The sequence below is a fragment of the Podarcis cretensis genome, assembly GCF_951804945.1.
Source record: "Podarcis cretensis genome assembly, chromosome: 10".
NCBI classification, from domain to species: domain Eukaryota; kingdom Metazoa; phylum Chordata; class Lepidosauria; order Squamata; family Lacertidae; genus Podarcis; species Podarcis cretensis.
Window position 1 is genome coordinate 31,556,470 of NC_137179.1, and position 25,450 is coordinate 31,581,919.

General features: G+C 40.4%; 1 protein-coding gene across 10 annotated transcripts in view; it reads left to right on the forward strand.

Annotated features, from left to right (window-relative positions):
* The window catches only part of TNRC6B (trinucleotide repeat containing adaptor 6B), a 116,114-nt gene that overhangs the window by 22,604 nt on the left and 68,060 nt on the right, over positions 1–25,450 (forward strand). For 2 of the 10 annotated variants that reach the window (XM_079994551.1, XM_079994555.1), the window contains one exon: positions 15,220–15,287. The exons of 7 other annotated variants lie outside the window; for them this stretch is intronic. In XM_079994551.1, coding sequence (XP_079850677.1) covers positions 15,220–15,287 — 68 coding nt within the window. Of the gene's footprint in view, positions 1–5,609; positions 5,795–15,219; positions 15,288–25,450 lie in introns of those variants that run through there. One more of the 10 variants, XM_079994554.1, reaches the window with a different exon arrangement.

Below are 25,450 nucleotides of genomic sequence, written 5' to 3' on the forward strand. Positions count from 1 at the left end.
GTCACAACCTTTGAAATCTTCTCTTGTATTCTGATATGTTTCTTCAAGATTCTGTGGCTGTTCTAGCATTGTATTTATTGGTGCCTTATTTATTGGTGCCTAGTACATTGTTGTGTATTCTCACTTTGTAGGTTGCTTTTTGTACGTACATACATACATACATACATATATATATATACATACATAGAAAGAAAGATAGAAAGATGTGGGAGAGGGAAGACTTTTTAGAGAGTGAAAATGCATTTATTTTTCTAAAGTTGGAGGAACTACAGTATGAAAAGTGAAATGGTCCCTGTTAAAAACATATAGTGAAAGAAAGCTCAAAGCAGCAACACTTATAGTTTCCCATGCTGGGCTGACACCACGGTGATCCCTGCCCATCCTGCTGGTGGTGCTGTGGCAGTTTGCCACTGTTTGTTATTTAGCTTTTGCAGTTTAGGGTTGGGTGTATATATCTGTAGGAATCACTCTGTTGCCCTAATTAGTGGTGAAACCTTTCTTTTTGGTCTAGCCAGGTTCAGATTTTTATGTGCCTCTTGACTGGGCTGAGCTAGATTACTACTGTATTTTATGTTTTTAATATATAAAAGCTATTTAATAGCCTTCTCTACAAATAGCCTGTAGTCTTTTGGGGTGTTGTAGTACAACAGATGCAGATCCATATTTAATCTATATGCTTCATCTTTGTCGCCTTATCTCAAAGTAGCCTCAACTAGCATAGAGATCATGGGGACTGTAGTGCAAAGCATTTGGAGGAACAGGCTTCTTCTTCGGTGCGCACTGACCCCTCTCGCTCTCCAGGCTTCAGGAAGCTCTGCGCAACCCTTGGGAGACCGGCTCCCGATGGCTGCGCAGAGCTGCCTGCAGTCCCGGGCTCAGCGCAGCTCTGCGCGGCCATTGGGAGCTGGGCGCGAAGTCCCTTTCCTCAGTCTTCTACAGCTTATCTTCTCAACAACCAAGATGTGGTGGTCAGCAGCTTATAAATCTGTGACAGTTTATTTTGGGTAGCCAACTTCTATCTGCTTCATTTGATACCAAAGAACATTTAAGTAGAGAAAAGGGTTACTTTACCCAGGCAAGAATTATGTAGCAACTATGATTAAAAAAAGCAGAGAGTGTTGAATTTGCAGAGTCCCAAGCACAGCGGAATGATGAGGAGTACGTGCCACATACTCTATATTACTTTATTTACACTTCAAAGCTGGTAGATTACAGAAAAACATCTTGCCTCTGCCGGAGCAGAGAAAGCATCCTCTCTCCTCTGAAGCACGGAGAGAACACAATGTGAACAGTGAAAAACAGGAAACCAGTGTACGTCACATCCAGTCTCCTTTCCCGTGGGAAAACCCAACAGCAATTGACTGTGGAATGTAAACACCTGTCTCGTGACAAGCACTTTCGCTGCACAGTGAAGGAAGCAGAAACCAACAGAGAGAAACATCAAAACTTGGAAATATTGGTTAACTTTGTAGATCTATTAATACTGCAGAGGTGCTGAAACTGTCGGAAATCAAGCCTTTATCAGGAGAAACTGGCAATTCTCCCAGGCACCCGGCATGATTCCCTGTTGACCTCCCTGGCTGCATTCCCCAGCAAGATCCAGGCGAGGCCTCGATAGGCGATCCTTCTCAGCATGAGAAGAACACACCCCTCTTTCCTGCCCCCCCCCCCGGGCAGGGGAAAGAGATAGACAGAAACGTATTTACATGCCTTTATTTCTGTCTTTGCAGCATTACAAAAAACATGACTGCTCTCTTCAAGCTCCAGCAGTCTAGTGACAAACACTTCCTGGACAGGAACAAACGGAAGAGCTCATATTACACTCTGAGCTAATTCCGGTGCTTCGCACTGTGAATCGACTGTCCCTCTGTTTCCCACGGGCAGTCCCAACATTCCCATCATGTTTACCTTTCAAGCTAGCACTTTGCAGCTGCATTGCATCCATATCGTAACAGAAACTAGTGTGTCCTGCTTAACAGTTTATCGGTTGTGTTTGGAACCAGATGAAGTTTCTGAACCAGTTTTAAAGGCAACCCCATATACAACATATAACAGTAGTCAAACTCTGAAATTTCCAGAGGATGGAAAACTATGTCTAGGCTATCATAGTAAAAGCAATACAGCTCAGCGCACTTCTCCCCATCGCCAGCCCCACAAGCTCGGGGGACAGCGGGGAGGCGGAGCGCGCCTTCCCGCTGTTCCCCGACCTGGTTGTTCCAGCCCTGCACCTGGGGGGGGGAATAATTTTTTTTCTTTATTTCCCCCCCAAAAAACTAGGTGCGTCCTATGGGCTGGTGCCTCCTACGGGGCGCAAAATATGGTAATACATTTCTAGTTGTCCTGGCACATTTCAAAGTGCTAGCTTTGATCTTTAATGCCCTAAGCTCCTGGGGTAGAAAGTATCTTACAACTTCCTCTCCTGCATCTCCTACAAGTTTAATTTAGTACATTGAGCTGATTTTTAAATGACAAGTAACAATTATCTTTAATTTATACAGCCTGAAAAAGAGTTCCGATGAAGTGTAAAGCTTGCTCACTGCTTATTTAAATTGGTTCTAATGTTGCATTTGTATTTTTCCCAATTGGTCTTCAAACAGACCAACCACTATTTTGGAGTAAGGGGAGTGGAAAGCATTTCCTCAAGGTAGGTTTTAAAAAACAATACAGAAAATGTGTTATCCTTCTGGAGCTAAGAAAGGTGTGTTTTTTTATGGAACAGGATTGTTAATGAACTATTTCACACTTTGAAGTAGTTGTCAATTTCTGGATATGGTGCAAATTTAGAAGCATTTGCAGGTATGTGTGGTGCATTACGTTTTTGCTATTTACTAATAGAGCTTTCACACACACCATACAAAAGTCCTGTGGAATGGAATAGGCTTCAGATACTGTCTGGAAGAGATAGGGGGGAGACCTTCAGGAGCACAGTTAAAAATGTGTTAGGGCAAACGTATTTCATAATAATTCTCAACTTTTTCTGTAAACCATTGTTGCAGCTTGCAGTATTGTGGCAACAGTGGTTTACAAACTAGGTTGATAACTGTTATTCAGGAGTGCCTCCAAAGCAAGGTTTACGCTTAAACTTTTTGGGCTTACTGCTTTCCTGTGCACATGGAAGTCTCCTCCCTATTTCTTCCTGTTGTTAGTACCTTCCTGTTTGTCATAGGGCCAGGGGGAGAGGTAGTCCTGAGTTTCATGGCTGAAAAGGGATTTGAAGCTAAATCTTCTAGTCCATGTTCATTTGGTCCACCATATCATGGAGAGAACGTAGTCTTCATGGCTATTAATTTTTTATTCCATAAATTTGTCTAACCCTCTTTTAAAGCCATCCAAGTTGATGGCTTTCACTGCCTCCTGTAGATGCAAGTTCCATAGTTTAACTCAAGGGTCAGGAAACTTATTCAGCAGGGGGCTGGTCCACTGTCCCTCAGACCTTCTGGGGGGCCAGACTATATTTTTTTTTGGGGGGGGGGGAATAAACAAATTCCTATGCCCTACAAATAACCCAGAGATGCATTCTAAATAAAAGCACACATTCTACTCATGTAAAAACACCAGACAGCCCCCCCAAAAAATAGCCCAGAGATGCATGTTAAATAAAAAGATATATTCTCATGTAAAAACACGCGGATTCCTGGACCATCCGCGGGCCGGATTTAGAAGGCGAATGGACCGGATCCAGCCCCCGGGCCTTAGTTTGCCTACGCATGGTAACTATATGCTGCATGAAGAAGTTCTTTCACCTTTCCTGAATCTTCCAATGTTCAGCGTTATTGATGTCCCTCATTTCTAGTGTTAGAGGGAGAAAACTTTTCTCTGTTTCTTTCATGCAGTGCATAATTTTGTAAACTTCTGTCATGTCACATTTTCTCTAAACTAAAAGTCCCAACACTGCAGCCTGTACTGATATGGGAGTTGCTGCACCCCCTTGATCATTTTTGTTACCCTTTTCCAGCTCTGAATATCCTTTTTGAGGCAAGGTGGCTGGACCTGCACACAGCATTCCAGATGCAGTCACACCAAAAATTTGTATACTGGCATTGTCATATTGGCAATTGCATCTTCTATTCCTTTCCTAAACATGGGACAGGACCTTCACATTTGAGATCCTCTGCTTGTAGTACTGTACTCTTATCTCTGAATACTACTTGCTGGAAATTGTAATGGGTGGAAGGACTGCTGTTACCCTCAAGACGTGCATGCAGTCTTCCTGTGGGCATCTGGCTGTGCACTGGGAACAAAGTGCTGAACTAGAGGGGCCTTTGGCCTGATCCAGCAGGGCTCTTCTTATGCTCTTTCCCCCCCAGGGAAGCTTGCTGGACACCCACTCTGTCATTTGAGTGTCTGATTAAAGATTCACATTTTCCCAGGCTTCTAACTTTTGAGATAGTTTAAGTTTGATTTTATATTTTGTATTATGACTTCACAGTTTTCATTTTTAATTTTGTAAACCACTCTAGAAATATTTATACTGAAGGCTGGGTTCCATTAATTATCTCATGTTATGTAGAGCTTGCTTTTGACTTGAAACATAGACTCATTCCACCATGTAGCTCACTAGTGGCTTCTGGCAAGTCACTATATTTCAGCCTAGCCTATCACAGGGGAGTTGTGATGACTAATGAGTATTTCAAAAAAGTATTTTGTGCACTGAAATGGACTATAGAATATTCAGCCTTTATGGTTGGTAATAGCAGTAAGTGTAAAGGCTACTGAACAATGGATAAAATGTATGTCCATTCATGTATATGCCACTTCCTTGCCAAAATGTCTTCTTAGACTACATTAGTAAAGGACACAATTTAAGCCATTTTGTGCAGCACTGTATAAAATTTTGCAGTATAGTGTGCCTTCATATATAAGTAGTTACTGAATATGCTAAATTATAAGAATACAAATGAGTAAGGACTACATTGAATAATATTGCAGTTGCAGGACTTGTATCGCAGTGCCATAAAGTATCTGATCCCTTTTTCCATACATTTGGAATCTGAATATTGAAGAGTGATTTTAATAAAAGTGTTGGTAATTTTAAATTGCAAAGAGTAACTCTTTGAATTTGTTTGAAAAGCTGGATTTTTAGTTATTAACCATGCGGAGTTTGTTGCCTTTATTGATTGAGCAGCTGACAGAAGTGATGGGGTACAAATTATAACAGTAACAATGTTATTTGGGGTGGTATTGCTGTTACCAGTTAATTGTATCGTGTGGATTTATATATTTTTGGATGTTGGTAAGCATTGGTGAGAAATGCAAAGTGAAATTGAGAAGCTTAAAATGATGTCTATCTATCCATCCTCCGATGTGTCCTAGACGGCGGACGACAAGGACTGCGGCTTTTTACGGAATTATTATTTTAGAATGTGTAATACTGTTGATTATACACTTGAGGAATAGTAGAAAACGTGCGCTGTTGCAGCTTTCACAAACGGGAGCGCGCGAGAGAATGAAAGAACTGCGTTTCCTTTAAGATTCTAGCTTTCCACCCTCCTTCCTGATTGACAGCGTGCGCGAGTCACATGGCCTGCCTCTATTTGAAGGTCACAAAAAGCTGCTTCCTTTATAGAGACGGAGGGGGAGAGCGAGGAAGAGGGAGTGTGTTGTGTGCGCGCGCGCGCGAGCGAGGGAGAGAGGGAGTTCAAGCCAAGATGGCCGACGGAGTCTCTGCTGGCTTTTGAACATTTCAAATTGAAATCATAGAAATATAGCAAAATCATTTTTGAGATCTCTTAACTTCCATTTTTACCCTGTATGCCTCAACTTGCTGGATTTAAGCACTGTTGCACTTTATGAGGTTAGTAGTATTTCTATCTTTCTTTGTCGCGTATTGATTTTTTCTTTTTTAGGGGGTGCGTTTAGTTTGACGGTTTCGTCTGATAATTGCAGCACGACGTTTGTCTCGCGTAAGCGTCTGTGAATCGCTTTGATCTTAGATCAAGTGCAGTTGCCAGGATTTAAAGAAAAGTCTAAAAGAAATACGTGGCATATTTTGGGAGGTTTTAAATGCGTTTAAAATACCTTTGCATAGAAACCAGCTTTATGTGTTAAATCTTTTCTTTTCACAAGGTTCTCAGAGTGCCGTCTACACACACTTGAGGCTTGTAAATCTGCTGCAAAAATTAGCATAAATTAAATCCTCTTGCATTCTTGTTGCTAGGATTGGCATATTATATAAACCTATAGTTCTTAAGAGCTTCAGAGGGCAAAAATAATACAGCAATGTTTGCACGTTTCTTTAAAACACGGCTTTCGAATTAGTATTGAAGCAGTTTGAGATTTTTGAAGATGCCCACATTCAAAATCTACCATGCATAATGTATAGGAGTGCACATTCTCTTGCGTGCGGGTGCACCCCCTCCCCCAGTGTGACTGCATCCCCTCCCCCTTTTCCGTTGCAACCAGATGCATTTTATTTGGATTGCAATTGGAACTAGATGGTCGCGCTCTGTAAACATAGCATGTGGAGTTCAGAAGAGGCAATCTTACTAGTTAATGTCAGTTGAGAAAATGGTCTCCTGCTTTAGAATCCTTTCTTTTAGCGGCTTTCCCCTCTTCTTTCTGGAAGTTTTAAATCTGGCAATGTTGGCACCAATATTTTTTAAAAACAACAGTGGAATGAGAAATAAGTACTTTGATTTTACATATTTAATATGTTTGAAATGAGAACTCATGAGAAAAATAAAGATGATACAGTATCTTACATGGATTTAAAATTCTTTCCCTTTAAAACTAAGCCCTGTGTTTCACATCTCTCCAAAGGAAGCAGTTCAGCAATGGGGGATCATTGTAAATCTTGCTTTCTGTGGACAAGCCCTTCCCCCTGCATTTTGTGAATGTGATGTAATGCACCTCTCTGTGGGGTAGAATTGAATAGGACAATGTGAATTTTGATTGTCATGTATTTTCTCCCTCTTTCTGAAAGGCCTTGTGTTCTGTTTGTATTATGTTTATTTCTATAGCAAGAGGATGGAGCTAGTCTGAATTTCAGTTCTGTAATTGATAAATTACAAGAACATTTAGCTGACTTTATGGCCCTCACTGACTTAATATGTTTCTTGCAGCACACAGCACAAGTCAAGTAAAACTTGAAGCATCTCAACAGTTTTTTAACCAGTTTACACAGCTTAATGACACAATTATCAATATTTTAAGCAATGTTGTTTCAAGCCTAGTTCCATTGAGAGTCTGTTCCCTCCTTGAGCTTGTTATGTACTTGTGTGTGCGTGCACACATGTATGCAAGTCGGTGACCTACTTAAGACAAAGTAACCTTGGCTCAGTTTTGAGGGTTAACTTGATTAAGTATGCATTGCAACTGCCATGCTTCTGTGTCACATATTTCTGTATCATGTAGAGAAGGGCATAGAATTAACCATTGAAAAAGAAAAAGAAACACTGTCTTTAGAAGTCAGCAAAGATGATGGATACTGTTTGAGCCATGAAGGCCATCATACAGACTTGGTTAATATGAACTGTTCCCTGGGAGAGGGGTGCAGAAAGCTATAGCTAAGGTGACTGAATTTAAATCATCTAGAAAAGAAGACTCTACCATTTTGAAATTCACATTTTCTAAACAAATATGCTGGTTACTATTACAAGTAAATTGCAAGAAAACAAAGACTTTATACAGTCTAAGAACACAATCTAAAATCTCTGGTCATGCAGCCACATGCAGTGAGAATGTTGTTTGCTTAGGAAATGAGGACCGGTATCTTTGTCTGTGTGTGGATCACTTCCTTGGATAGAAGCAGTAAACATATGGACATGGAATTCTGAATAAACATGTGTAAGGCCCTAGGTGTTTAGAACATTCGATATGCAATGGCTAGTGCTTACCGGGCAATGTATTTCTTAATGAGATGGAAGGTTAGCTGTACATGCTATCTGGTTAATGGTAAATATTCATATTGTAGTATTTTGCTAAGTTCTTGTAGTGAAAGGCAGAAAACAGGAGTACAGAATAAGAACATAGCCCTGCTTATTCAGTCCAGAGGCCTGTCTAGTCTAATGTATTGGGAAGACCATAAACATGGCGTTAAAGCAATAGCTCTCCTGCTGTCAGCTACCCCCACAATTGGCATTCTGTTATGTACTGCCCCTGAACATGGGAAATAAAGGACCCCTGACCAGTCCAGTCGTGACTGACTCTGGGGTTGCGGTGCTCATCTCACTTTATTGGCCGAGGGAGCCGGTGTACAGCTTCCAGGTCATGTGGCCAGCATGACTAAGCCGCTTCTGGAGAACCAGAGCAGCACATGGAAACGCTGTTTACCTTCCCGCCAGAGCGGTACCTATTTATCTACTTGCACTTTGACGTGCTTTCGAACTGCTAGGTTGGCAGCAGCAGGGACTGAGCAACCCCGTCACAGGGATTCGAACTGTCCTAGGCTCTGTGGTTTAACCCACAGCGCCACCTGCGTCCCTAACATGGGAGATACCTTTTAGCTATTACTATGGCTGCCGTTCTTTTCCAGCTCACCCATTTCAACCACATTTCCAAGATCACTTATATGGACTCAGTAGGTGGCTGTTCGTCTGATAGGAAACTCCCTGTAATAAATACAGGGGCCAACAACATGGTACCTGCAGATGCATATGCACCCCAGAGACTTCCTCTGGTGCCTACAGGGGTCCCCCCCTGAAATTAGATTTCAAAGGAGCTGGTTGGTACCTACAACTGTTTCTTCTGATTGCAAATGGAATCAAAAAGCTTAGTGACTTCTGACTTACTGTCTTGATCATGTTTCACTTCAGTTGAACATTCCTCCTCATAGCAGAGGTTTTCAACATTTTTGAGTCCATGGCTCCCTTAACCAACTACATATTTCTGTGGCACCCCTGTGGGGCTCAGGAGCCCAGTTATGTCACCACTTGCCTGGTCTCTCAACCCTTTTTTTGAACACACTCCCTTTTGGAGTGTTCCCCCAGCCTCCTCTCCCCTCTCCTTGGGAGACTTCTGGGCAGCCACTGCTGCTGCCCTGGTCTCTGAGCTGCTCCCCCCACCCCAAAGAGAGGTACCATTCACCTGTGGAGCTTATGGCCAGGGCTGCTGCAATAAACAGCTATGCAAGCCTTTGGAGGCAGAGACGCAAGTGGGCATCAGAGGAGGGAGGTAAGGAAAGAGGGACAGTGGCCAGTGTTGCCCGCAGCACCCCTAACCATCAGGATTCAAAATTAGCAGGGCGCCAGGCACATTTTTGCACTTAAAGATTCTCCAAGCACCTCAGAAAGTCTGGGTGCCATTAATTCATGCTTATCAAAATAATAAATAAAAAGTGTTGCCTCCTCTCCCCTCCCCTCCCACAACCCAGGCCCCAGAAGTCATTTGGCTCCTAGCTGTTCTATCCCAGTTTCTAACACTGCTGACCATCATTCAAGGCACCCCAGGGTGCCACGGCACACTGGTTGAAGACCATTGCCCTATAGTGCAAAGCAACCTGTAACTGAGTTTTAAGAGGCTATAGCCCAAATCCTTGTGTTATTAGAATGTGGACAAATGTGCCCACATTCTCCTGCCTTTGCTTTGTGATCTGTAATGGGACTTTGGGGTAAGTTAAGCCATACTTTCCCATTGCTTATGAACCGAGAACCTGAATTAATCTTGAACTACAAATGGGGTCTGGTTTTAGAGCTTGGTTTGAAGTCCAAGTTTAAAATACAGTTTCCTGGTTCATATGTAATGAGAGAGAGGTTTACTAAACCACAGAAGTATTTTATTATGTTTTGTCAGAGAGCAGAATTTAGATCTTAATCAGTGTGTAGGCTTTAGCATGTTTTGCTTTATATTGAATTGAGATTTCATTGCACACCTGGTTTATTTTTAAATTTAAATGCATTTTAAAGTTTAGTCTCAATTAAAACTGTTCATCTATATTTATAACAGACAATGTATTCATTGGTCTTTGACTTCCCCTCATCCCATTAGTTCATCTCCTCGTTTTCAGCTGGGTTGATTGGATGCAACTTTCCAACATGAAAAAGGATACGAAATTGAAAACTTCATTCTGTACTCCCACTGGAATGTATCCTATAGAAATGTATAATGGGAGTAGTATTCAACATTAAGCAATTGAAATATAAACTGGTGTGTGTTTTGGTGCTATATTGAATAATACTATGAATCCTGTTGGAAGAGTTGATTAATAACCATTACATGATTATCCTTGGGAGAATTGGCTTTTCTTTTTCTTTTTGCTCTGATGGCTGTTCCATTGAGAGTACATAATTGAAGGTGAACTGGATTTAGCTTTATGTGCTAAATAGTGAAAATGCTCTGTTACCTTTTCATGACTGGCATCATGTTCTTTGACACAAAAATTTGGAAGAACAAAGGTGTGTGGATTCTCCACAACTACTGCTTTTCAGAGTACACCAGATCTCTTGGTTTTGTCCTTCACTATGATGGCTTTAAAATCTTCCTATCCCTGACATTTCATAATCTAGTCTGTGCTTCTATTTCTACTAAGTGGTGGTGTTTCTATAGAGCAATTTATTGCTACTTTCCCTGCAGCATTCAATACTCCCTAAGGACTAGGCACATTTTGCAACTTGCTATGGTTCTATTGTGACCTATTTTAGATGTATGGGCAGATGTATTGTGTCTAGGCCCTTTCCCTGCTTGGCGTACAAGCGCTGTCCTCCAAGCTCCTAGCAGCATTGGAAATGAGCCAGTTGCCAGTCACATTTTGCAACTGGTAACCAGCCTTTTGTGTCTGGATGCAGATGTCCAGGTGCCACCCTTGGCACCTAGCATCTCCACTGGTTGCAGTCAGCTGGTCTGCCGGGCACAGCAGCAGCAAAAGACATGCAACTTTTTCTGTAGTGCTACCCCCATCAAATGCCTGATTTGCCCAGCAACACAGTAGCAAAAGACACATCTCCCCCCCCCCACCCCGCTGCGCTGCTGGGTGAATTAGGTGTTTGGTGGGATAGAACATAGCAAAAGACACGTCTTTTACTGTTGCGTTACCCTGCAGACCCCCTGGTTTACCACCAGCAAAATAAAACAACATTTAAAAATTTGCTCCTACGCTGGCTGGGTGAATCAGGTGTTTGGGTAGCAAAAGCCGCTTTTTCCTACCACTCTATCCTGCAATGTAAGAGTGAATTGGTTAGACTATGAGTGTAATTCTATGCATGCAGCCTTACTCAGCAGGAAATCCCGTTGAGCTCAGGTAAAACTTATTTTGAGGTGTGTTGCAAGATTGTGGCCAAAACTACATTAAGTGTGAGGAGTTGCTGCTGCTGCTGCTGCTGCTGCTGCTGCTACTGTTGTTAAATTTGTATATCCCCCTTCATCCAAAGATCCAATGGCTGTTTCATATTTTACAGTCTTGACTACTTTTGACTAAGAAAACATGTTAGATGTTTATAGGGCATAAAAATTGCTACGTACCTTTTGTTCACTAAACATAAGGCAAATAAATATTCCATGTCAGATTCTAAATCTGTTTAAAGCTTTGGGATACTTTTTTTTAATGAATTCTGAAATTTTCTGCTCTTCATTTTTTTAAATGCTGCTTTCTGGATTTTTTAAGAATTGCTTCTTTTTTACTCCCATGACTAAACCAGACTAAGGCAACCTTGGGTGAACTGTAAATCCAACAGTATGAGGGAACTTTTTTCCATTGTTCAATTGCTATAGTTAAAAATAACTTACATATGCTTTCTCTTTCATTGAATAGTTGTTCTCAAGCTCAGTGATGAGAGGGGTGTGGTTTCAAATGTTCTTAATAGCAACCATTGAAATTCTATCCTATCCTCCTCCTAGTCCCAGTGCTCTACCTGCATGGGTGGTTGCTAAGTAGGCGATAGTAGAATCAACCCTCATTCTCAAATGGGACTTAATAGACATCTTTAAGATATGCTGCTGCCATATTCATAAATACCCTATACCCTCTCCTGGTATAGTCTCCTTATTCACAGATGTCATGTTGCTGCTCTGTTTAAGGCATGAAACATTGGTTTGATAATCAAGTCCTCTTTCCCTTGTTTTCCAGATTGAGTCTGCCACTCTTGTCAAGAAAATAATATTTTTTTCCAGAATGGAGTGGTAATACGTGCAGGGCTAAAAGCATGCCCCTGGCTCTCCGTCAATACTGTTATGCCCTGCATGTGGGGTACACATGAGTACATCATAGTCTTCTAATAAATCTTTCTGTTAAATAATAAGGAATTTACTTGGTGCTTTCTGTTTTGAAATGTACGAAGTTCTTACAAATAGGGCACATGCAAATGCATGCAGGAAATCTCCTATGCCAGCTCACACATTAATCTTCATAGCAGATTATAGGGTTAATATTGCAGGAAAGGGTCGACCTGCTATATTAAACTGCTTGTGACCTCTGTCTGTCTGTCTGCTTTATCTCTGCAGATTAGATGACCATTTCATAGAATAGTCAGGGACTTAACTATCCTGTCTGTTACCTAAAGTACACTTCCTTCAGTGCCTTTAAAGAGCCCTACCATGTTTATTTACAAATTGCAAAATGACTGTGGTGGTGAGTAGAAAGATTATGTTGCTTTCGGAAATTGTGGCCATAAGCATTTCCAGCTAAGATGTAGTGAATGCATTTAGTCTGGCGATTTTTAACTTGCAATTTAGCAAAGAAGATCCTTAAAGTGGCTTACAAACAGATAACATCAGTAGGAAATGCCTTCTAGATTAGAATAACAAAGCTAAGTAATAGCAGTCAACATAGTCTATCACATGTCACCCCTCTCACTGCAGGGCTGAGGAGGTGTTCAGAAGCTTGAGCTTTTGGTTAACTGAAGCTTCTTGTGTTGTCTGGACACAGAACTATTTTTAAGCATAAAACTAAACTTTGTTAAATAAGTCAACTTCAGAAACTGGCAGTTTTGAAATAAAGGCAATTTGTTGGCCTTGAGGCAAATGCTTCTCAGTCAGGGTGGGGTGGGGATAGAGAGTGTAAAGGGAGGGGACCGTAATATTTTATCAGATAATCCCTGCTAATAGTTTTTAAATTTAAAAAGTGGGGATTGGGGAATTCTTTGGCAGGCTGTAAAATGACAACAAAGCAGATGAAATGCCAAGGGAGCATATTTCATAATTGGAGCACTATCACAGAGAAGACCCTTTCCTTGGTAGCCAGCTACAAAAGACAAAAGGCACCTAGTAGAAAGATCTTAATGTACAAGTGACACAGACAGACAGCCCTTTAAGTACTATGGTCATAAGCTGTAAACAACTAATTCAAGATCAGCAGTGGGGAACTACCGTATTTTTTGCTCTATAAGACTCACTTTTTCCCTCCTAAAAAGTAAGGGGAAATGTGTGTGCGTCTTATGGAGCAAATGCAGACTGTGTAACTATCCCAGAAGCCAGAACAGCAAGAGAGATTGCTGCTTTCACTGTGCAGCGATCCCTCTTGCTGTTCTGGGTTCTGAGATTCAGTATATTTTTTTTCTTGTTTACCTCCTCCAAAAACTAGGTGCGTCTTGTGGTCTGGTGCGTCTTATAGAGCGAAAAATACGGTAATTAGGCCAACCAGCCCTCCTTATTTGGCCCATGAGGCTATTTTGGGCCAAGCCACAGCTACCTGCCCTGTACTTGATTCCATTTATGATGTCAGATGTGGAGCAGGAAAAGTCATGTTTTTGTAAGAAGGGTTTGCAGGCACCACTGATACCATCTGCAAAATGCTGTGCGTAATGCCATGTGCACCTCTTTGCTAGTTCAGTGATCTGCTGATTGCTGATGTTTTGAAGCCCAGATTATCAGCTGATAGTTGGACACTGGAAAGGGCTCCCATTGTCTTGGCTTGCAGAGTAACACTTGAAGGTACAGCTTCAAAGCACTGTGTAGGCTTGTCTGCAAGCATTGATTAGCAGCTGATCATTAGAGCTGTCAGGGACCTTAACAAGCATTTTGTTGCCCTCACAATCAGGTGATAAGGCTTTAAAGTGCTGCTTTGAACTCCTGTAAGCACTGACAGTCAGCTGGTTATTGGAGGTTTAAAGCACCCCATACACAGGCCATTGTGATGTCTGGTGTTTGACAGTTCTGCCTACCTATCAAACTTGGCTCATGAGGAAATTGTTTAATGGTTATGAAATGCAAGCTAGATTTTTTTTTTAAGAGGGCAGAAAACTGGGTGAGAGGAGGAATAGAGGAGCTAGAACATTTTGTTGGAGATCTCACTTTCTGTACTCATAATGCCCAGTCCTATTTGGTAGTCTAGCTGCTGCACTCACAACTAATTGCAGTTTTAAAACAATTTTGAAAGGCAGCTTCATGTAGAGCAGAGCTTTCCAAACTGTGTTGTGACATTATTTGTGTATCGCGACAGGTTGGTGTTTTGGCTGCAGTGTGTAGGTGTGTTGTATCAATGCTTCCCACGCTTGGGGCTGAGAAGGGGTTTATTTAACCTTTGGTTTGCTAGTAAAACTGAATTACTGCGTTGCAAAATAATGCATGTCTTAAAAGTGTATCACCAAAATGAAAAGTTTGAAAAGCTCTGATGCAGAGTATATTACAGTAGTCTAATGTGAAAATTAGAGCATGGATTGGGACACTAAATGAGTGGAATTAATAAGTTGAGATTTTTTAGGATTATTGTTTTGTTCACTTTCTTTGGAAAAGATTTGTTATATTAGCTTTTGAAACAAATCCATATAAATCTGTGTGAAGGAACAAACAATAGGGACCTTCCTGTCTTGCTTGGTTATGCAGAAGCAAGCGCTAGTCAAGATGTGTTTGGTCTAGTGTTTCCCTGGAAACAGGAATAGACATTGAGCTTACATCCTCTGCTGTGCAATGGTTCAAATAGAAAAGCTGTTGGGACATGTTGACGAAACTAACTTCCTAACTGGCAGGATGCAGTAAATACTTAACTTTCTCCTTTGAGAGAAGTAGCACCTCTACATATCACTCATGCAGGCATAAGATTAACAAATAAGTGATAGTTTTTTATTATTTTAGAATAAACCAATAACTTTCAGTGGGAAAACTATAATGATATTATGTTCTTGATATGCATGTTATTAGTCCCTGTAATTTTAATTGCTGCTTTTTAAAACTAATATGCACTTTTATGTTTAATGCATATTGTTACAGTGCTTACCCTGAATTAACACACAATATATTTCCAGTGATCTTGTTTTGGAATGCTATTCAAGCTGTAACAAATAAACAACTACTTGCTTTTTTTCTTTGTAAATGTTTCGTATATTGAAATTAATTTTTGAATTACTTTCTCAGGAAAACTGCTTCCCAGTGTTAGAAAAATTATACCCCCAAAAAACTGAATGGAAAGAAGATGTTCTAAGGTACAGCTCAATGATTAGATGCTAGACTCTGGAAGAAACGCTGATAAATACCTTTACTACAAAGGACCTGAAAGGTTTAAATGGGGACTATGTTTATTGGATCACAAATTGTCTGATCTTGCTGGATGCATAAAGTTCTTGTCAATCCTCTATTTCTTGTTTTGGAAGAGTAGAAGAAAGATCAATGGCCAAATAACACCCTTCCACTTTAGTTGTTGTCCCAGTACTTGATTCATGTCTTGAATGTAGCTGACCACCAAATTGTAAGGAAAATATATTGTCTTTGCATGTACAGTGGTACCTTGGGTTACAGACGCCTCAGGTTACATACGCTTCAGGGTACAGACTCCGCTAACCCAGAAATAGTACCTCAGGTTAAGAATTTTGCTTCAGGATGAGAACAGAAATCGTGCTCCGGCGGTGCGGCAGCAGCAGGAAGCCCCATTAGCTAAAGTGGTGCTTCAGGTTAAGAACAGTTTCACGTTAAGAACAGACCTCCAGAACGAATTAAGTTCTTAACCCGAGGTACCACTGTATCCTGAAAGAAAGAAAATACATAGATTCAAAAGTGGAACATCAAAACATTCCAGTAGGGAGCTGCAACTGTTGCAGTAGCACCCTATCCCTGAACAGCTGTAACATACCTGGCTCTTTAGAGAAGTTAATAAAATAACATAAATGGAAATGTTAAGGTCTGAGAAAGTACTTCTTCACATAGCACATAATATTTTAATACAGTCTGCGGACTTCGTTCCCCCAGGAGGTAGTGATGGCCACCAACTCTGAATGCTTTGAAAGAGGATCAGATAATTGTGGTGAATAAGGCTATTGGCTACTACTAGCCACAATATCTATGTTTTTCCTCCACGATCTTAGGCAGTATACCTCCGAATGCCTGTTGCTGGGAATCACGAGTGGGAAGAGTGGTGTTGCATTCCGGTTATGCTTGTGGGATTCCAATGGACATCTGGTTGGCCACTTTGAAAACAGGATGCTGGACTAGATACTAGCCTAATCCAGAAAGGCACTTTGTGCTATCTTGTTGTGTTGAGTAGAACTTAATTTGTAGTTGCATGTACGTTAACACTAAAAGGTGGTATTCTCTTTCCCTGAGAACAAGAGCAGACCCACAGAACCACAATATTTAAATTTAAGAGACATTTGATAAGACTATACATACTAGCTGGCTACTGTAACAATTAAATACATCTTGTTTTGCCACTCAGATATCTAAGAAGAGATGGATTTCAATGTGATTCTATCCATGGAATAATACTAAGTAGGATCATTTACTTGAAGGCCGATCATAACTGCTGATGATGTGTGCCTGGATCCAGTAGAAAACTTGTATAATAAATGTAGCACATAAATTAAACCATTGGTTTGCATTTGGTTTACAGCAGTGTTCAAAAGCTGAAACACGCCTGAGTAAGGCACGTGCATATCCCCAGTGACCTGTGGTTTAGTTGTTAATGCATGATACTGAAATAATAGGTGCTGCCCTCCTCCCTTGCTGCTGGAAACCCCCCAAACAAACCATGAGTGGTAAAACAAAGAACAAAATTTGACTTCTGCTTAGGGTTTATTGTTTTCTCCACACAGTGAGCCCAACATGAGAAGCCAGACCATAGCCTTTTCCCCATCTGGACAGGGAGAGGAATGAAGTGCAGCCACATTTATTAGCACATTATGCCATAGTAATAAACTATAAAATATAGTTTAATACGATATGAGAACCAGGTCAGGGTATCAGTCAACCTCAGGCAGATATCCACCTTTAGCCTAATCTGTTTGGATGGTCATTATTCTGTTTTAAGTTAATTCGTGTAGACCTTACTATTGCCTGTATTTAAATTTAGGTTTTATTTTAAACCAGGATATTTTAAGAAACATTAATATAACTCAGATGGCAAAAGACAACCTGTTTTGTTGTTTCTTGATCACTGAGATTACTTCCCCATGAAAAAAGCAAACCTTTTGGATTAATATACGTTAAAGAATTCATTTTTTTTTTTTTATAATAATTTTTATTAATTTTCCACAAAAATAATAAAGAACAATATAAAACAGTATAACTTCAAGCTCATCGGTTCATACCCTTCTTTCTTTGACTTCCCCATACCTCCCCATCCCTGCATCCTTATTTAATAATTCTTTAGCAACCCTTAGGTCCATTGTCTTAATTCCCTTTCATAAAAATTTCTTAAGTTTTTTGTTTACTGCTGCAATTCTTTACTTCTTACCCCCTGACATCTTAACATTCCTCAATTTTGCAATTATTTTTGAGATATATTTTGAATTTCTTCCAGTCCTCTTCCACTGTCTCTTTCCCCTGGTCCCGGATTCTGCCCGTCATCTCGGCCAGTCCCATAAAGTCAATCACCTTTGTTTGCCATTCTTCCAGAGTAGGTAGTTCTTGCATCTTCCAATACTTTGCCAGTAGAATTCTTGCTGCTGTAGTGGCATACATAAAGAAAATCCTATCCTTCCTTGACACCACTTGGCCCACCATGCCCAAAAGGAAAGCCTCTGGTTTCTTAGGAAAAGTCCACTTAAGGACCTTCTTAATTTCATTATAGATCATTTCCCAGAAAGCTTTAACCTTTGGGCAGGTCCACCAGAGGTGGTAGAAAGTGCCTTCAGTCTCATTACATTTCCAACACTTATTACTAGGCAAATGATATATTTTTGCAAGCTTGACTGGGGTCATGTACCACCGGTAAATCATTTTCATAATATTTTCCTTTAAGGCATTACATGCAGTAAATTTAATACCGGTGGTCCATAACTGTTCCCAGTCAGCAAACATGATATCATGACCGATATCTTGTGCCCATTTAATCATAGCTGATTTCACCATTTCATCCTGTGTATTCCATTTTAACAGCAAGTTATACATTTTTGATAAGTTCTTAGTATTGGGTTCCAGCAATTCTGTTTCTAATTTTGACTTCTCTTTCTGAAATCCTATTTTCCTGTCCTGTTTAAACGTCTCATTTATCTGATGGTAGTGCAACCAATCTCGAACCATAGACTTTAGTTTCTCATAACTCTGAAGTTTCACCCTTTCGCCATCATATTCTAAAATCTCATGATATTTTGGCCATTTAGAATCCATATTAAGCTTTTTTACTTCCCTAGCTTCCATTGGTGACACCCACCTAGGGGTTTTACTTTCCAACAAATCTTTATATCTAATCCAAACGTTATACAATGCTTTCCTTACAATATGGTTTTTAAAACTTTTATACACCTTTACCTTGTCGTACCATAAGTATGCATGCCAACCAAAACTATTGTCATACCCTTCCAGATCCAAAATGTCAGCGTTTCAACCAGCAGAAAGCTGCTGATTCATAATAAAGTCTTAAGTCCGGCAGGGCAAACCCCCCTCTATCCTTTGCGTCAGTTAAAATCTTAAATTTAATTCTGGGCTTTTTGCCCTGCCAGACAAATTTTGATATGTCTTTCTGCCACTTCTTGAAACAGTCCATCTTGTCCACAATCTGCAACGTCTGGAATAAGAACAGCATTCTAGGCAATACATTCATCTTAATAGTAGCGATTCGGCCTAACAAGGAGAGTTTCAACCTTGACCATATTTCCAGATCCTTTTTAACTTCTGACCAACATTTTTCATAATTATCCTTAAATAAGTTCACATTCTTGGATGTTAAGTTTACCCCCAGGTATTTTACCCTTTTTGTTATTTCCAAGCCTGTTTCATTCTGAAAACTCTCTCTTTTTCCATTGTTAAATTTTTTTCCAACACTTTCGTTTTTTGTCTATTCAATTTAAAACCTGCTACTCGACCAAATATTTCAATTAGTTCTAATACTCTTTTAGTACTAGTGTCTGGCTGTTGCAAAGTCAATACTAGATCATCTGCAAATGCTCTTAATTTATAATGTCTAACTCCGATCTGAACTCCTTTAACCAACTGGTCCTTTCTGATCATGTTTAACAAAACCTCCAGGACTGATATAAAAAGCAAAGGGGATATTGGGCAACCCTGTCGTGTACCTTTTTCTATAGGTATTTCTTCTGTTACCACGTTATTTACAATTAATTTGGCCTTTTGTTGAGAATATATTGCACCTATACCGTTTTCAAAACCTTGGCCTACCCCCATCCCTTGGAGATTCTTTTTCATAAAGGTCCAAGAAATGTTGTCAAAGGCTTTCTCCGCGTCCACAAAAATCAAAACTGCTTTCCTGTTAATGTCAACGTCCAGCAGCTCCAAAATGTCTATAATGTTTCTCACATTGTCTGACATATGTCTACCTGGGAGAAAGCCTGTTTGGTCCTTATGAATCTCTTCTGCTAACACTCTTTTCAATCTTTTTGCCAAAATGTCTGCAAAAATTTTGTAATCCACATTGAGTAAAGATATAGGGCGGTAGTTTTTGACCTGGTTCTTCTCAGTCTCTGTTTTCGGTATAAGTGAGATGAAAGCCTCTTTCCACGATTCAGGTGCCTTTTTCCCCTTCAAAATTTCATTGCAAACTTCCTTCAATGGTTGTATCAGCCATTCTTTCAGCATTTTGTAGTATTTGGCCGTCAGGCCGTCTGGTCCTGGTGATTTTCCCAATTTCATATTTTGAATGGCACCCTCTATTTCTTGTTCTGTTATTTCCTCATTTAAGATCCTTTTACTTTGTTCTGGAATTTTTGGTAGACCGTATTTTCTGATGAATTCTTCTATTTCTTGTTCGTTGGTTGGCCCTTGTGCATACAATTTCTTAAAAAAACTTTGAAAACAATTGTTGATCTCATTGGGTTTGTGGATAATTTTTCCATCCATTTCTAGACTTGTTACAGTATTCATTTTCTGCCTTTTTTTCAATTGCCATGACAGAAGTTTCCCACATTTATCCGCTGATTCAAAAGTTCTTTGTCTCATTTGCTTTATCTTCCATTCTATTTGTTGGTTCATAAGCTCCATGTACTGCATCTGATAAAACTTTATTTCTCTCAAAATCTCATGGGACTTTGGTTTAGACCTCAACTTCTTCTCTCCTTCTTTTATTTTTTCTAAGATTTTTTCCTTCTTCTCATTTTGTTGCTTCCTCTTTATAGAATTTTGTTGAATTAGGAAACCTCGCATCACGGCTTTGCTTGCGTCCCAGATTATTCTTTTTTCCACATCTGTTTTCCTGTTGATCTCAAAGTAATCTTTTAATGTTTTAAGGGCCTTCTTGTGGATCTCTTCATCCTTAAATAGGGTGTCATTCATTCTCCATCTAAAGGATCCAGTTGTTGTTAGTTTCATCTCCATCTTCACCGCATTATGGTCGGAGCACGTTTTTGGACATATTTCTACTTTTTTTGTTCTTGGCGCCAGACTGCTAGAAATCCAAATTTGGTCTATTCTTGTCCATGTCATTTTTGCTTCAGAGAAGAAAGTTCCCTCTCTCTCTAGAGGATTCTTTGTTCTCCAAATATCAATCAAGTCCAATGTTTCAGTCATTTCGAAAAAGATCTTTGGTAGTCTCCCTTCTTTTGAAATCACTTGTCTCTGTGCTTTGTCCATGTTTGTTGAGACAACTCCATTCATGTCTCCCATCATTAGGATTTTATAATCTAAAAAGTCAACTAATGTCTCATGCAACTTCCTAAAGAATTCGGCCTTCCCTTCATTTGGGGCATAAACTCCCACAATTAGTATCTTTTCTCCTTGAATTTGTATTTCAATTGCCAGGTATCTTCCTTGTTCATCTTTAAATATCAATTTTGGAGCCAACTTTTCCTTTGCATAGATCACCACACCTCTTTTCTTTACTTTGTCTGATGAGATAAATTCTTGACCAAGTCTCTTATTTATCAGTAATTTCCTATGTATCCTGGCAATATGGGTTTCTTGCAAACATATTATATCTAATTGTTCTTTCTTCAAAATGTGAAAAACCTGTCGTCTTTTCCGAGGAAGGTTCAAACCGTTACAGTTCCAACTAAGGAGTTGCAGAGACATTTTGTATTTAAGTAGCTGTTCCTCCAACTGCTCCAAGCTTCTGCTCTTCCTCCGATGGTGGTGGTAAAAGTCCAAATGACAAATTTGCTATATCAGGTGGTTCCCTCTCCTCCACGGTTCCTTTCTGCAAATCCTCCAGGTATCTCTCCAGAAATTGTTCTTTGTCCTGAATTGTTTTTATTTTGATCTTCCTTCCTTTAAAGTTAAAGGACAATCCTTGTGGAAACTCCCATCTGAATGGTATGGTGTTTTTCTTCAGCAGATCTGCTAGGCTTTTATAATATGTTCTCACCTCTAAAATGTATTTGGGAATGTCCTTAAAAATCTGTATCTGACAATTTTGGATCACCAATGCCTTTTGATAATGCAGATTCAATATTTTATCTCTTTCTTCTTTTGATCTCAGTGTAATTAGACAATCCCTTGGTTTTTTATCCTGCTTTCTACCCAATCGAAAGGCTGATGTTATCTCAAATTCATCCTCTTCCTCCCATTCCTCCTGCCAAAAAGTTATAATGTTCTCTGTAAGAAATTTCACAAGGTTGTCCCCTTCCCCTTCAGGCACCAATCTAAGTTTTAGGTTCTTCTCTTTACGTTGAAGTTCCAGTAAGGAGAGGGCTGCATCATGCTCATTCACTTTTTTAATAATAGGCCCAAACTTTTCCCTTGTCTCTTCAGCCGTTATTTTTGCACTTTCTGCAATCTTTCGTGTTTCTGAATTTTCCTGAATTAATCTATTTATAGAATCTGTGTTAGATTTAACACTAGCTGTATTCACATCCAATCTTGTTGTCAACTCAGTTAATTTTTTAGAGTTCTCTGTCGATAGCTTTGTCAATGCTTCCAGGGATTGATTTATTTTAAGTAGTGCCTGAGTCATAGGATCCATAGAAGCTGGTGTTTTTTCCTGTGCAGCTGGAACAGTTCCTGATATAGAGCCCCTTTTCTTCTGAGATTGTTTTGCTTTCTGCCTTGTTACTATCTCTTCTGTAGGGGCACTCATATCCTCAAGGTCGTTTTCACAGAGTTGATTCCCAAGTGGAAAATCCCACTGTTACTTTTCCAAGTGCAACAGTTTCACATAGAACCCTCTAGAGGGAGCATTCAATTGTATCCAAATGGCAAAGATAAAGAAAAACAAAGAAGCAAGGAAGTATAACAGTAGCCAAAAGTTTCCAATATCCAAACTGTAACGTCTCTATCTTCTATGTGGCCAAAATGCAACAGGGTAAATCTAAGGTCCGGTAACTTTGTTACAAACAAACCCCCACTTCGCAAAGTTTGACAGTCCACGTCCCGGTGTCTTATTTGGGCAGCCCGACCCAGGGGGATTTGGCAATGGAAGATCTTAATTTTCCAATAATTTTCCAGCAGGTTAACAGCGTTCCAATCCCTTCCCCCCTTTTCCTGCCAATCTGGGGGGAAGTTTTAAGTCCGATGTCAGTTTGACAGCTTAAAAAAATAGAAAGGTTCCCTTTAAATGCAGCTTGATTTTCGTTGCTTTATCTCTTCTGCGGTTCCGGGGAGGCAGACTTCCTTAATTTATGCCTTTCCCGTTTTCAGCCGAATTTCTTATTTAATGTCCCGTTACTTTTTCGATCTTACTCACGGGTGCTGTGGTCAAATTCCAATTGCAGGAAGGAATCGGCGCTCTCCGCTCATGGCGACGCGGCTTCACTCCGCTAGCTGGGTGACGACTCTCAGCACCGCGCTTACCCCGATGCCGCTCAGAAGCCTTTAAAAAGGCTCCCTCACAGTGCCGGGGGGCGCAAAAGGTCCCACCGAATCTCCTTTGTTCACAGGCTCCGCGCCTGTGATTTTAGGGGTCCCCCGCTTGCCGTAGCGGGTGAGACCCGAACTAACGAAGCAGTCCTGCCTCGGAGCTCGAGGCTCGGACCGCCATTAAGCGCTGGCGCCGACCGGAAGTCAATATACGTTAAAGAATTCAGACCCAATCCAGCACTGTTAATTGCCTGACAGTAGTGCAATACAGGAGGGTTCTTCAACCTTTGTGCCCAAGATGTTGTTGAACTGCAACTACCATAATCCCTAGCCAGTTTATCTGATGATTGGGGATGATGGGAGTTGCAGTCCAACAGCTGGGTACTGAAGTCTGAAGACAGCTGCATTAAAGGAATACTAGCATTCTGATTTGAGAATGGAAGATTCCTTCCTGACCCTAATGTTGATGACTTGAGACTAATAGAATTTGTCCACTAAGTTTTCCTGGGGAAACAAAGTCTCTATTTGTTTACATAAAGTTTTTTAGTGGGTTATTAAATCATATATATATATTTGCTCTTTGCTATTTAGGGCTCAAAGGGAATGCTGTTTTTAAAAAGCTAAGCAAGGCTTAGCATGTCAGGTTGGGAGCAAGATCAGACTCTTACCTTAAAATACGTGGTTTTTTGTTTTTGAGAATGTCTGTGATTATCCTTGCTGACACTTTTGAAGAGAGGTAGTATTGCAGCAAAAACAATGAAGAGTTTTGTGGTACATGTATAGGTAAGAGCCAGGTTCACTGCTGCAGTTCATCATATGCATCACCTAAGTACACATGCACAGCCTGAGTAGAAAGAGGAGAGAACATTCTCTTCTTTTGAAAATGAGACCAGGAGGTCAGGCTGTGTAAGAGATAGCAATAGTTGTGACAATACTATGCAGAGAATAAATTACTGTGGAATCCAATTCACATGGGTGTGATCAGCTAGTCAGAAATGGGCCACTGCCATATGTATGGGATCTTTCATTCATTTGATTGCATTTTCATTGTGTTGTTACACAAGGTACTATTGATATTGAACTACAGTGGTACCTCGGGTTAAGTACTTAATTCGTTCTGGAGGTCCATTCTTAACCTGAAACTGTTCTTAACCTGAAGCACCACTTTAGCTAATGGGGCCTCCTGCTTCCGCTGCGCCTCCGGAGCACGATTTCTGTTCTCATCCTGAAGCAAAGTTCTTAACCCGAGGTACTATTTCTGGGTTAGCGGAGTCTATAACCTGAAGCGTATGTAACCCGAGGTACCACTGTATTGATATTTAATGGTCCAAGAAATCATATATCTAGTTCTGTATGTGCAAGTTGGTTTTGAGCCTGTTTTTCTTTAGCAGCTTCCCATTCTGCATAGTGAACACCTTTAGAAATGGAGGGTTGCTTCTAAAGCAGCTGGTGTTGGGTGAGATATACAGGTTTGTTGCTTAATGAGGAAAGTCAGAAGTCCTGTGGGGTATGTCCCAAATGCTTGACTACACATAAAGTAGCTCTTTGCAGTCTATCTAGCATGTATGTAATATAACAGAAGACATCACTTTTCTTTTCTATTGAGACAAGAGATGAGACACAATTTTCGCTGACCTAGAGTGGACATAGTTACAGGGATAGAAAAGCTTTTCACAATTTTCCTGTGTATTTTTCATAAAGAGAATCCCCTTCTTGAGCACAAGTTGAAATATTGGGAATCACAATATTTCTCAAGGGAGAAATAACTGAAGTAAGAATATGCTCTTGCACATAAACTACATTTAGAGAGTTTTGGCGGTAGAAAAGATACACTCATGTTTTGTATAGCGCCTGAAATATTAGGTTAGTCCAGGGAGTGGTAAAGTCACACTTTGCAAGGCACTTTGAAATGTGTGGTGGTGCTTCACCTCCTCAAGGGGTGCTCCCTGGATCCTGAGGTTTTGAGCAATTATCACCCAGTTGCCTGTATTCCTCTTTGGACAAGGTACTTGAGGGAGTTGTGGCCAGGCACTTTGGACACACTTTGATGAAGCAGATTTCCTTGACCCATTTCAATACAGCTTCAGGGCTTAGTTTGGCACTGCAATGGCTTTGGTCGTTGTGGTTGGTGATGTGTTTTTGGAGAGACATAGCAGTGGTTCCCTGTGGTCACTCATTAATCTGTTAGCAGATTTGATCCTATTAACCATAGCATACATCTGGAGCAGCTGTATGGGTTGGTGACATGATGATACAGTGGTTCTGTTCCTGCTTGCAGGGCTGTTTTCAGAGAACCATAAGAGTGACATGCTTGGATCTGTGGCAACTGTGATGCAAGGTTCAATTCTGTCCCCAGTGCTATTTAACATCTATAGGCCATTGGGTGGAATCATTGGGAGTTTGGGACTGAGTTTTATTAACATAATATTCAGTGATATGTTGATGTTGAGCTGGTGTTTAGCGGCAGTAA